The 14292-nt window shown below is 37.1% G+C and overlaps 2 protein-coding genes across 2 annotated transcripts; both read left to right on the plus strand.

Annotated features, from left to right (window-relative positions):
* The first annotated feature begins 3885 nt into the window (after positions 1-3885).
* On the plus strand, positions 3886-4941 carry LOC119555172. The gene is given in 3 exon segments (XM_037866423.1): positions 3886-3907; positions 4562-4744; positions 4747-4941. Coding segments are annotated over 3 exon segments (249 nt in total). The 3' UTR covers positions 4791-4941.
* Positions 4942-7309: 2368 nt separating this feature from the next.
* On the plus strand, positions 7310-8662 carry LOC119553772 (accessory gland protein Acp76A). Its single transcript, XM_037864379.1, has 2 exons — positions 7310-8306; positions 8381-8662. The coding sequence occupies exons 1-2, from the start codon at positions 7310-7312 to the stop codon at positions 8533-8535; spliced, it is 1152 nt and encodes a 383-aa protein (XP_037720307.1). The 3' UTR covers positions 8536-8662.
* The last annotated feature ends 5630 nt before the right edge of the window (positions 8663-14292 follow it).

Consider the following 14292-nt stretch of genomic DNA (forward strand, 5'->3'; position numbering starts at 1 on the left):
TGAGCTGGATCAAAGTCCACAAACATCAAAGTATAAGCAGGGAATTATCTTTGTTTGCTGTTGATACTAACAAAAAATTTAATGTTCTAAGTATAGATTTTATTTAAAATAAAATAAAATAAGAATATGTTAAATTTAACAAACGCTTGCTTTTTACTTTTTAATTAAGGCAAAGAAATAATTAAAAGTTCCAAATGTATCATCATTTATTTTTGGTCCTTTAAGTAGTTTTTCATATGTTAAGATCTTACACTGTAAAAAATGTTGGCCCTGCGTACATCTAAGAAAAATTTTTGAAATATATACATAAATACAAAATAAGAAAAATTGTAATAATATATAATTGATGCAATTTCTAAAAATATGTTTTAAACATATAATTAGTTGAATAATGCTTTAGTTAAAGGTGTAACCTTCTTGTAGTTTTACAAATAATCGGCTATCCGATGATAACTAGCTTTTAAAATTTTTGTTTAGAGTTTTAAATAAAAAAAGTTAGAAGAGATAAACAAAATTATTTTTTAATCACAATAATAAGATAGTAAAGACAGTATTAAATGGTTTCGTAGCCATGCAAAGGTACTTGATGCCTAGTTAAAACACACACGTAGATGCACTCGGTTGCGTACTCACTTTTATTACTCCCCTACCGACTGGAAACAAGTATGTTTGCCAAATTCCCAAACTTTCCCAACAAGTCTCTTTATGCCCCTATTTAAGTACCAAAAGTCCAATTTTGTTGACCAAAAAACCCTTTCCCACACTTCACATGAATATTTTTTGGCATAACTTTATTGTGGCTGTCACGGTTATGAGCGTTGTTGCTTTTGTTGGCAACTTTAAAATGCATTCGAACACGGTTAAAAGTTGTCTGTGGATGTGTGAGTGGGTGTGGGTGTGTTTGTGAGCGTTCAGGGGGCGGAAAGTAGGCGTGGCCCACAGGGCGGGAGCAGCAGGAAATGTATCCCATAAGGAGTAGACCAGAAACAGAACCGAGCGGAAGGCACTTCCTGTGAAGCTCTGAGTGAGCGGGTGTGTGTGCTCCTTTGCATCGGTCCTCGGTACTGTCCTGGCTCTATTCCCGTCCCGCTCCCACTCTGCGCCCCTCTCGCTCGCTCCTTCCGCTTGGCTCGATGCAGATAAGAGGCATATACGCTTGTCAAGATTTGCTTTGATGTCTTTTTCATGTGCCCGACTTGGGTGCGGCCTGCTCCATGTCCAATGCTCCATTTCTACACGGTGAAAAATATTTAGGTCGGAAAGTATATGCTTAATATATTTGGAAAATATAGGCTAATTTTCAATACAGAATTTATAAAGCCTTGTCCGAATCTTCTTATTTTTTCGTAGCTTTGGAGATGTTCAAAAACTTTGAAAATTTTAATTATGGTATTGTTTATAAAAAACTAACACATATTTTTTGTCCGTATATAATTTTCCTTTAAACCATAAAAAAGTTGGTTAAATTACAAATCTTGAAATTAAAATTTTTTTTATATTTTATAAAGTTTGCATTTAGATTTTTAGTATACGTTTAATATATTTGGAAAATGCAAGCTTATTTCCAATACAGCACTTACAAAGCTTTGTCCTAATTCTTTTTAGGAGTTCAAGAACCATAAACATTTTAATTAGTGATTTTGTTTATTAAAACTTGAACTTACATATTATTTACCATAAAATATTTAATAAAATCACAAATTTGTAATTTTTAAAAATTTTTAAATTTTGTAATGCTTGCACTTTAATTTTAAAACACAGTTAACTAACTACTAACTAATTCTTTTTTTACTGTAACTTCTTTTGATGTTAAATTGTTCTTAGTTTTTCTTTTTTTTTACGATTAACTAGGATATACTTTTTTATAAATTAAAACAAGTGGGTTTACTGTCAGAAATGTCTTTACTTGCAAAACTATTAAGCAAAGTTCATTCGATTTTTAAATTCGGTTTTGAAATGTTCTTTAAAGCGGAGTTTTCGGAATACATTTTCCTCGCAGTGTATGCCTCTGTTTCTGCTTAGCTCTACCGCTCTTGTCTCTTGTGTGGGTTGACAACAATTAAAAAGTGACGGGCACAACAAATCGCCAGGAAGGGGTGCGGATGCCAAGGGGCGGCGGGTCTACCAACTTAAGTAGCAGCAAATACACAAAAGCAGAATCTCTTTTAGAACCATTTCAATTGCCTTTTGTTTATGCGAGAGATTCCCCCGGCCAGCCCCTCGAATTCGCTTTGAAGTCGGGCATTTCCGTGGGTCCGCCACGGTGTGAGCAAGTTTTATTTCGGGTAGCGAAGAAATTTTATTAGCAAAGGGTTGGGAAAGCGCTTTGAAGTTCAAGTGTAGGCGCAGCAGCGGCCCCATTGATATATTTATTTCCACACACAATCATTCGCCTTGTGGCCGTCGCAAATTGAAATATCGCATCAATTTGCCATGCCGCCGTCGCGCTTTGTAATAAAAGTAAATAATAATTTAATAAAAAGGCAGCAAAAACCACCGCAACTACAAAACGAAACACCGAAATGCGGCGCAAAAAAATCGAAAATCGAGTGAGCAAAATCAACCATTAAACGCTGCCGGCAAAGAACAAAGTCGAGGCAACAGACCGGCAAAAAGCCGACAACAGCTGGCCGAAAAGCAAAAAGCTGAAAGCGCTGCTCGGCAAAGGGGCGGCAGTATCGCCCTCTGTGTGTCAGTTGGCCGACAGCAGCCCACCGTCGAATCTGCCGCGCATGCGCAGAATCCCGATGTGTGTGGTTTCCAGTGCTGCCAATCGAAGCACCGAGATTCCAGTAAGCGGATCGAAAAGTTTCCACACTTATAATATAAATATATTCAATGTTACTATTTATATATATTAAACAACAATAAAACAGGGTCTGTTTGCTTAAATTCTATGATTTATGTATATGTTTGTATCATGTGATTCCAGTTTTAGGACCAACGGCGAATCCCGTTTTTATTAAGTACCTTAATTAAATAAATTTAATGAAGGAAATTAATATTCGCAAGTCTCGCACTTCACCATATAATCATAAAAAATTAACTACAACCGATATTACCTTAGATGTAGGGGTAGATGTGTAGGTTGGAACGGTCTGTAAGTTGGGACGGTCAGCTCACTCCAATGTTTTTCACTTAATATATTTATTTTCCTCCTTTAAAAAATCAATAAGGTAAGTAAGGTGAGAAATTAATTCGACACACAACTTTTATTTTGAAATGCAAGTATCTTTTTTGTGTAACCTGATACATCATTCTAAAAAGTACTGTTTTAACAGAAAAAACGGACAAATTGGCAGCACTGGTGGTGCGCGGCTTGAAGTCGTTCGAGATGCCGATGCCAACCGCTTCAAATTGATTTCAACGAGCGCAAGAGCTTTTGGACAAGTTGATAAGAGCGGCAATCCGACAGCACCGTTTTGCTGTGGTTGTTGTCGGTTTTTAATTTTGAATACCCTTTCCGAGAGTATTGTCAATAAATAACTAACTTTAACTTTAGCTTCTTTTCAGTATTTTAAACCTCTTAATTATTTTTCAAATTCAGGTATATCTTCTCAACGTTATTGTACGTAAAGATACAGAGATGGACAAATTAAAATCAACATGTTTCCGAACCATAAAAACATAAAGTGTGGACTCAAAAGGGTAATAAAATATACCATTTAATTAACATACATTAAACTTAATGCAAATTCAAACTTAATTTTTATGAAAACTTTTATTTCTATATTTACAAATGTTACTCAGTGTAATTTGTACTTAAAAGTTTGCTGGCTTAAATAAGAGTAGGGGAGTGTGGGGTATCGGTAGTTAAGGGGTAAGGATAGTTTGTGGCCCTAGCGGCCCTTTGAGCACCAGAGGGGGATACCAAAAATTTGAACGATGAACGCCATCAGACGAAAAAGTTATGAATTTATTTTTGTCAATGTCAGATTTGATAAAATATTTTCATTCTGTTCGAGACACTTTATTGGACATTGGTCACTCGTGAGATTTTTTAATGTATTTTTTTGTTCATTTTTTTTGCTCTTCCTTATTGGTGCTATCATGCAACAACTCAAAACACTCCCTGAGGGGCAAGGATAGTTGAAGGTAATATTTGATAACACGGATTTTGTTGAAGTAAACATATAGTTTCATGGTGCGAGTAATACTACCAGTGTTTTTTTTTCAACCATGTACCATTTACAGCGGAACTAAATTTATAACTATTTTTACCCCAATACTGGGCCAAGGATAGTTAAAAAAGTATTTTCACATTTGAAACATTTCTCGAAGACTTTGCAATTGACTTTAAAGTAATGAAAAAAGTTTTAGCCAAAAGAAAAGTGATGACTTCCTCTTTATATTTGCTATTTCCAACCAAGCTTTTCTTACAATCCTTACCCCACTCTCCCCTACTTCAACAGCTAACACTCTTACTTAAAAATAAATTGCCACTGGTAATATTAACACAAACTTAAGAAAATTTTTAAAAATCTCACAACAAGAGTTACTACTTACCCACTAAAAACGGAAGAGTACACCTAAACTTCGACTTGAGAAGTTCTTCGGCCAGGCTTTATCTCACTTTTTTCGCACGGGTGGCTTTCGACGTGGCTGACCTGTCCGGGGAGATTCGACTCTCGGCCGAGATGTCGGCGCAACTTCAAAAGGCGTGTGATGGGCGAATGTGTGAGGTGGCCGCCTGCGGGCCAGGCTGAAATGAACATGCGCACAAGCTGGCGGAGGGGCGGAAAAAATTGGGAGGAGTACCTGGAGGTGGAGGATCGGGTCTGTCCAGCTAATCAAGCATCAACTTCATCATCATCATCGCGGATGCAGCGTGAACAGTTAGTCATATAGGAAATGCATGGGTAATCGGAGGGAAAAGGAGCGGCATGCTTTGATAAAATCGAGATAAATATAGTTGGACTGCGTTGGGAAACTTCGAGAAAGAAGCGCTATGAATTAACTAATGTTTTCTTACTTTTATATTTAAAAATATTTACTGAATAATAAGATAACATTTGTAAAATTCGAGATTATATTAAAATCTAATCTAGGTTTGGCATAGGCCACGTTAAAGTGCTTAATCTTACCAATTGAAATTCATATGTTCCCTTCAATCAGCCTATTATTTATTGCATTGTGAACACAACAAATATAAATATTTATATAACTGTAATTCTATTTATGTTATTACAATTATTTTTATTATATTGCTTTGTTCCTAATTCACAAGCCATATTTTTTGCGTAGTGCTCTGCACCAATTCCTAAGCAAATATTTAAAAACTAGCTTTTTTAAAAAACATCTTGGATAGCTCAAACATTACCTTTTACTTAAACTCAATCCAATGTATAGTCAATAAAATAAATTTGTTTTCTTTCAGTGCTTGAATACTAATTACCTTGATTATTTTGCAATTGGGAGTAAAGTGGGAAAGCAATTATTTACGTATTATTAAAATTTGCATTTATTTTCAATTTGCTCAGTAAATAAACCCGTACAAGTGCAAACCTGTTACAAAACATTAAGTTACTTTCATATATAAAAAACATTTTATGAAATGAAGAGAGCATTCGGAATAGTCGAAAAAAGTGTCATATTATTAGTTGTTATAATTTTTATTAAAAGTTCTGATTAGCTGTTTAAAGTGACCAATATAAAATGCAAGTGCTACGACAAGACCTTTTGCGATTTTCCGCAGTGCGAATTAAAGGTATTGGGTCGAGGAAAAGTGGGAATATTTATCTACACCAAAATTTATCAGCTACCCATTAAAAAAGTTCTTGTAAGATTATTGTTTTTGAGTGCTAACAGTAATAGCAATAATATTTGGTTTTTTCCAGGTTAACTTAAGCCTATTTAGAAAGTTTAGTGGCTATCGGCCCTTCATGTACAATGTCACGGTGGATTTCTGCGATTACATCAGAAATCCAAAACGATTTCCCTGGTTTGGCATAGTCCACGATACAATGCTCAATTTCACCAATGTGAATCACAGTTGCCCATACAATGTGCTTATTCTTCCCTCTATTTTTGGAAAATTAAGTTAATAATCATTAATTACCATTACCAGCACGACCTCATTGTATCGAAAATGGTTCTAAGTGACTTGATGTTGGAAAAGACCCCTTTTCCAACCGGATCGTACATGTTCCAACTGATTGCTGGCAATCCCAAGTTGCAGGGCATCACACAAATCATGACGGATATTGTTGAGACTTAAGTTTTGCATTGATAAAAAAATATATGGACTTCCAATTACTATTACCTCTAGCAGATGAAATCCGTCTGCGCATGCGTGAGTCCTTTTCCTCAGTAGATGTGACCAACGTGTCGTATGAGTTATGGCAATCGAATGGGCACACGTGTAGACGCCAGTCCAATGGCCAGTAAATCATAATTTTTGGCAGGGCGTGTAAACAGTGTTATAAATCAGAAAACCGCAAGGCACCCACCAGCGACCATATTGTCCATGGAGGAAGTCAGACCACCGGGTGTACGAAGTTGGGGGAAAAGACGCCCATGCAGACGGGAAAATGTGGAGGCGGATTGCAATGTGCCAGGATGCAAGTGACGCATAAAGCTATTAACATATTAGAGGAACGCAGGGTGGGTGGATGGCACATTCAGCGCATAGAAGTGCGTGTCTAGGATTTAGAGCACTCAGAGCACCCAGCCCAACATGGGAATTTAATTAAAACCGAACACTAGCTCAGCAAAATATTTTCATTTGCTTATGATTAAGCGTTGCTGAAAATTTGAATTGCTTCTAGTGGTTACAAGTTATTTTACGTAAGCTAAGACATAGCTTTTATACTCCACTCTTTACACTAAGAAAACTATGTAAAAATCAATGTAAATATTTTCACATTGATTTTAAAACTCCGTATTACAATTTGTATTTAATACAAAAACTTAAATTTGTTTCATATCAAAATGCTGCATTTATTTTTAAATTATTAGAATCAAGTCTGAAAATATGATTGATATGATGATTCATATTTTCTGTTTATTAATAAATGCTTAAAATATTTGAATTACCTATGATTTATAAATTTAATGTTTCCATTTTTAAAGTTAATACGAACCACAAAGTATTTGTATTAAAAGTTAAGTTTTTGTATATAATTTTAATATGTAGTTCGAATCTTTGAATTCAGTGTATTATTTATAAGCATAGTTATACAATAGTGACATTAATCCGTTTCAAATCAAATTCGTTGCAATGTCATAATCTACTTTTATCTGTGGAAAATTATATTTGCTCCTTCTTATAAATCTCATACCTTTTGAAAATGTATTCAGTTTCTGAAAAATGGCCAACCTACAATTACTCCTACAAGTGCTGAGCCTTTTGCTCCTCTTTCCCAACACTTTGCAACAAAACTTTTCTGCCCAACTGGTGAAGGAAATCGGTCAACAGACGAATGAGAGTTATGCGTTGCCAGTGTTTAATATAAAATTAATTCTCTCCCAAATCTATGTCGCCCAAGTGATTGACAATGATGCCAATTTAGAGAGAGACTTGATTATAGGACAGGGAGCCTCCAAGCAAGCAAGCAAAGAATTAGAAAACTTGGGATTGAAATACAAGAAAGCCTGGAGGTCCAAATTGGAGATGGTCAATAAGGTGGCGGCGTCCCAGGAACCCTTGTCAAAGAAGTTAGATCTCGTATCCGACTTGCTTGTGTCAAGTGCTAAGAAGTACGATGTAGGTAGAGATGTTAATGACTCAAAAACGCTTTCCTTGAACAAATGGATGTCTGAAAAACAGGATGAGGTTCAGGGCAAAATTGTAGTACTCAAAAAGACACAAAATGGTAACAGAATTGCAGCTATAAGTGGAATGTCGGTCAATCTTGGTTGGATTGTTCAGTTTGACTCTCAGGTAAACAGATATTTTACCAAGGGATATGGAACAGAAAAGTCGATAGAACCATTATGTGTGCCCATGCTGCACTCTTTCTCCTTACTCGAAACCATGGCCACCAACGAGGCTAGTGGTATATTCATCCCATTCTCAGCCGCACATATGGGCATGTTGGTTCTTTTGCCGAGAAAGGGAGTTACTTGCCAGGATATATTGAATAACTTAGACAGCCAGATAAAAGCTAAATTGAGTTTAACCGGAAGAATTCACTTGATACTGCCCATATTCAAGTTCGAGTTTGAACATGATATCAGCAAAATTCTGGAGAAGGTAGATACTGCTGGCATGTTTGAAAAGTTCAAGTTTAGTTCGAAGACTAACATAACAATCGATGAATTCCCGATTAAAACTGTTGTCCAATTTAAATCAATTAATTCATTGAGTAAGTTAAATATTTTTTGATTAACGTTTTTCCTATCTTATATTTACTTATATTACATTTATACTTTCCCATAGATAAAGTAAAAGACATTAAAACACGGAATACTGAAACCTTTGAAGTGAATCGTTCATTTGTCTTTATCATCAAGGATAAAGATACAATATATTCAGTTGGCCGTATTGAAAACTTGGATGGACTGGCTGCTGAAGTGAATTGTTCAAAGGAGTAACTGAAAATAAACGAATCAATACACTTCGTAATGAATTTTTTGGATCATATCAATAGATCTGAAATGATTCAAATTCAACCCTTTGAATAAATAAATATTTTCTATTCACCATCTATATAATCCAAAAGTTTTCTGTTATATTTTTCTTTGCTTTTGCGAAAATGGGATTACCAAAAAATGGAAAAAAAATCATGTTTCACATACTTACATCGACCCTGTTTGAATACTTTTTATCAATCTTAGTTCTCAAACATATGTCAGCAGTTTTATTAATATTGACAAATATGCTCTACATTTTTCATTAAAAATTCAGTGTTCGAAAATAGTAAAATGTCGTAAGATATGTGACACAGAAAAACTTTGAGAGCTCATGAAATGCGGCCGTAATTCGATTTGAGTTCGGGCAGAGTGATGAATATGGATATGACTTGGATGGGGTCTGTCTGGAAATGGAACCGGGTTCTCGGTCGGGGATGAGTGCACACATATAAAATATATATAGCGAGTGCATGCAGAGTGTTCGCTGAGTGATGTGCGCATGGATAATGAAGCAATGACGGCATGAATGACTGAATGAGGCGGCAACCTCTATAAGATCGGAGGGTTCTCTCAAAGGGGCAGCCGCCGATGCACGACTCCGCCAGCGACTTGAGCTCCGCTTGCGGCTTGAGCGTTTAATTAAAAGGCAACAAAAAAGGAGAAAAACACGAAATAAAGGAAAATATATATAAAGAAAAAAGGCGGCATCTGAGGCGTCGGCCGGCAGTTGATCATTATCAGATACGGCAGCGTAGATAATGCAAGATACGATCGTGGTCTTGGGGAGTCGGGGGCACTAGATGCTTTTTCTGGGCAGCACTTTAAAAAATGATTTTTATTTTTCGCCCGGCCCCAAAAGTAAAGACCCCACCCTTCGCTCCATGCCAGCTGTCTGTAATTTACGAGTGGAGCCCAGAATAAATGGAAAACTTTATTTTGGTCAAAAGCGTGTGGAAAAATAAATGAAAATGCATAAATTATTATTTCTTTGCCTGCGGTGCGACCAAGATTTCCACTTGAGTTTGGCGGCAATACAAGATTTCTGTGTGTTGCAATTTGATTATTAATTTTGTAAAATGGTTTTGAAAGGTTATTACAAGTTTGGGGGCGTGATTGCAGGTGGTATTAATTTTAAGTTTGTTCAGCTCAGCCAGCTGAGGTAATTAGCATTTTCTGAAATTGAATAGTATTTCAGCATATATCACTGGGAACACCCAAATACGGCTTTAGATTAACGTCTACTACATTATGGTTGTTTTGCAAGTGCTTAAACACTACCCGCTCTAAAAGTTTATAAATAGTTAAAAATAAACTAAAACAAGGAAGAACGCTATAGTCGAGTGCCTCGACTATCAGATACCCGTTACTCAGCTAAAGGGACCAAAGGGAAATGGAGATAAGCAAGCAGCAAAGCAAGACTGAAATGCGCCACCTACCGGCGGTAGACAGATTTAAGCGTTATGGGCGTTAGGGTGAGCGTGGCAAATTTTTTTTTGAGTCAATCGATAGGTATTGACGAGACCAATACAGTTCAGTTAAAATTTTGTATCTAGCATGAAAATTGTGGGCGCCACAGGTTTGGGCGGTTTGTGGGCGTTAGAGTGGGCGTGGCATATTCGCGTAACAAAATTGGGCTGCGTACAAGGCTACGGAATCTAAATCTGAGATCCCGATTCTCTATCTTTGATAGTTTCCGAGATATCCACGTTCATATTTACGATTTTTTGAAGTTTGGGGGCGGTTTGTGGGCGATAAAGTGGGCTTAGCAAACTTTTTTTTGGGTCAATCGATAGGTATTGATAAGAACAATACATTTTAGTTAACATTTTTATTTTAGCATCAAAACTGTAGGAGCCACAGTTGTGGGCGGTATGTGGGCGTAAAAGTGGGCGTGGCACTCTACTGAAACAAACTTGCGCTGCGTAAGAAGCTCAGGAATCTGCACGCCAAATCTCAATAGCCTAGCTCTCATAGTTTCCAAGATCTCAGCGTTCATCCGGACAGACAGACAGACGGACAGACGGACAGACGGACATGGCTAGATCGACTCGGCTAGTGATCCTGATCAAGAATATATATACTTTATGGGGTCGGAAACGCTTCCTTCTCCCTGTTACATACTTTCCGACGAATCTAGTATACCCTTTTACTCTACGAGTAACGGGTATAACTAGACCTTTGTATTTTGAAAGACATAATTCTTTTCATCTAAGCTTTAATGTCTTTTAAAATTAAATGTTTTCTTTGGAGAAAATGCATTAGAAGACTTTCAAGGAATACCAAATGCAAAGTAAAATTGAAAACTCAAACAAATATAATTAAATTTTAAGCTATGCAATTCTAAATATTTTTGATGATTTCTCGGAAAACCAATAAAAGATAATATTCTTCAGATATTTGAGATAGTAAAAGATGCTTCAAAGATGCTCCATTCCCCAAAGGCCACAAAACCCCTCCCACTGCCCACCGCTCCCCCACACTTACATCGCTTTATAGCTCCCATTTAATCTATCGCTTCCCATCATGTTTTTGGCATCATTAATCTGGTCATTAAGTCCCACAGAAACCATGGGCCCGATACAACAGACCCACTCTCTGCAGATACGTATGCCGGGCCTAATCGTTTGATGGACATCGATCGACGGCGGACTCTTGTTAATGTAAAATCGTAAAATCCATTCGAAACAGGCGGGCAAAAAGCGCCCAAAACACTCATAAAACGGCTGATTGAAATGGCTTTATTTCGTAGACAAAAATTTGTTGCTTCGTCGCTGTTGTTGTTTGGATAGACCTTTAATGATTTCGGCCTAATAAGCAACAATTGGTTGCACTGCCTCTCCCCTTTTTCCCTTGCCCTTTCCCCTTTCCCGGTTCCAATCAATGCACAGTTACAATTTCCGCTTTGGGGCAGCAAACAAATTTTCCTCTGGCCCCAACCAATACGCATCTTTTATTTTTCGTTGTGGGCCCGCGTTTATCAAAATTAATTGGAAATTTTCGTCGTTTTTTAACGACTTCTGGGTAAAAGTCATTTGAGCGCAGAGAGGTGGGGACTTCAGAAGGCCTGTTGCACATGTTACCAAGGGACTGAAGATCTCTTCGGGGGCTCATTTGGTTCCCGGGCCTGCCAGTTTTACGGCCTTACAATATAATTTCCTGTCAGTCGGACGACGAATGCCAAAAACTACAATTCATAATTGCTTTCGAAATTTGTTTATAAACGCGTCCCACACATCGACCATCATCGGGGGACAACTTCATTTGAATTTTACGACAAGCATACTATAAAATATAAATATTTATGACCATCACTTACAACAAAGTTAATTTATTTAATAGTTTCACGATGTACACGACCCTCCCTATAGGCTTATGATATTTATTTGATTTTTTAGATGTTTACGACTTCCCAAAAATGTATTTTGAAACTCTTCGCCGAGCTGATCGCTGAAAACACATATTTTTAATGAGATCCAGCGCTGTTTTGAATGTGACGCAAGTTGGAAAATATATCTGCTTATCTAATTTATGTTCGCCCCATAATTTACTGAAAATATTTGGGAATCTTTAAGTATCATCGCTTCGTTCTTGCTGAGCGTTTGATGGTTTTTGAACAAGAAAATAATCAATAATCAATCCTAAATTATGAAGAGAACTTTGGTTGGTTCTTGGAACTTAAATAAAAAGAACTAAGATTTATGAATATTTTGTTTTAAAGGAAAATAAAAATGTTTTAATTAGCGATCTGCAACTTCTTAAATAATTGTAAAGAGCAAACATTGAATATCACTCCTTAGAATTTGTAAAAGCTGATTGGGAAAAAGTCGGTATATTCTTAAGAAAATTCCTATATTGCAGTTTAATTAAATAAACAAGTCTCATAAAATTGTTCATTAATACTTTGCCTTAAATACTGTTAGAGACAGGGCAATTACGTTTATCTCCTGTAGGTGAAATGACCCCCCTAACCTAATCAACTCCCTAATGCAAACACACACGCCACACGAAGCTCGATTAAACTCGTCTAACCCTTCTAAAACTCATCAGCATTGCCAATATGTGTGAAGATAGGGACATATCTGTGGGAAAGCGGGGGAAAGTGGGAAAAAGCGAGGGAAAATGACACAGAGCGAATCCAATACTGCCTCCTTGTCAATTACAGCGACAGTTGCCATGGCCGTCACTCTGTCATCGCCGGGGCAAATGTCAAAAGCCCCATATAAAGCCGGTCACATACGACCGCCGCCCACCAAAAAGCAGAGCCGCCAGACATGTTCCACTCGTTTTTGGGTAATTACATTTGCAGCCAGCCTGTACATCGACTTTTGTCAAACGCAAAGCTGCAAAATGTTGTGCGAAATTCAGCAGAACAAAGTGCAGGGGCCGGGATGCGAAACCGGAGAAAACATAAATCAATATCGGCTACAGGGCGGACGGATCCCGACATCAATCAGGGGCCCGCATCCAAAAAAAGGGAGCGCAGGAGACGCGGCCTCCTGAAATTAAGACGATGGATCAATGTATGACGAAGGCAGCACAAAAGAGGGTCAGACAAAAGAAGAAGGTCCGGGAACCGAAACCCTTCTGTTAGAAGGCGGTTCCCTCCGCCGCCTTTGTAGCCCCTCCCCAGACCCTTCCCCTCGATTCGATCGCGTGTTCTTCTTCAATTACAGCGCCATTATACCGAAAGCCGAAAACGTTTTACGGTGCGAAAGCCTGCGGACCCCCGAGGGCCAAGTTAACCCATTGTGAACTATGCCTGTCCCTGAAATAGAAGATTACAAAATATTCCCTTTTTTAAAAACAAGAATGTTAGCCCTTTATCTACCACTTGAAATAATCATGAATGTTGTGTCCATTAGAGCTTTTTGGTTCTACCTTCCTTTGATTGGAATAAAATATCGCTTAAGTTTAACATAATTTTGAAATGTTATTTTTTGTTGCAATATAATGGATAAGCGTTTCGAGACTAAAATAAAAACAGTACATATATGTATCAAGGTATACAAAATTTCAGTACAAATAATATGGAAACCAAAATATTATTATCCTATTTGAAACTATTGATCTTCAATATTAATATATACAGAAACATTTGAGAGAGAATTATAATATATACTAGACAATGTTTTTAGTAAGAGTTTTTCCATCTTGAGGTTACAAACGATACGTGTCTTAGGAAAAGTTATTAAATATATAAAAATATATATTTAAAATATATGGATCTAATCCATTTATTTAAGCATAAGTTTGTTCAACAGCTTTTCTAATAATTCCAGATAGCCCCATTTGATCAAAGAGGGTTAAAGACAAGACGATCTTCGCGGGTTCCTTCCACTTGCCTTCGATCCGAAGAAAGAAAGAGCTTTGTGTTTTTTCTTCTTTTTGCCTTGCCAGCTCTCTGCAGCGTAATTCAGGATTCTCCTTGCTCTGTTATTATCGGCGGGTTTTTAGTTTGGGCTCGGGGTTTCTTTTTTGGTTGCTTGTAGGTAATTGCCCTGATGTTCAGGCTCAGCAGGCGGCTTCTTCTGCGAAGCAAAAACTGGAAGGGGCAGCGGTTGGGATCAAATTTAAAAACAATCAAATTTTTTTCTGCTGCGGCTGTGCATAGAGGCAAATTAAAACCGGGTATTATCCAAACATGTGTATAATCAAAAATTGATGGTCGAGGGAGCAACAACCAGTCGAAATAAAACTGGAAAGGTGTAAGGCCAAAAG

This window comes from Drosophila subpulchrella, chromosome 3L, assembly GCF_014743375.2.
Source record: "Drosophila subpulchrella strain 33 F10 #4 breed RU33 chromosome 3L, RU_Dsub_v1.1 Primary Assembly, whole genome shotgun sequence".
Lineage (NCBI taxonomy): Eukaryota > Metazoa > Arthropoda > Insecta > Diptera > Drosophilidae > Drosophila > Drosophila subpulchrella.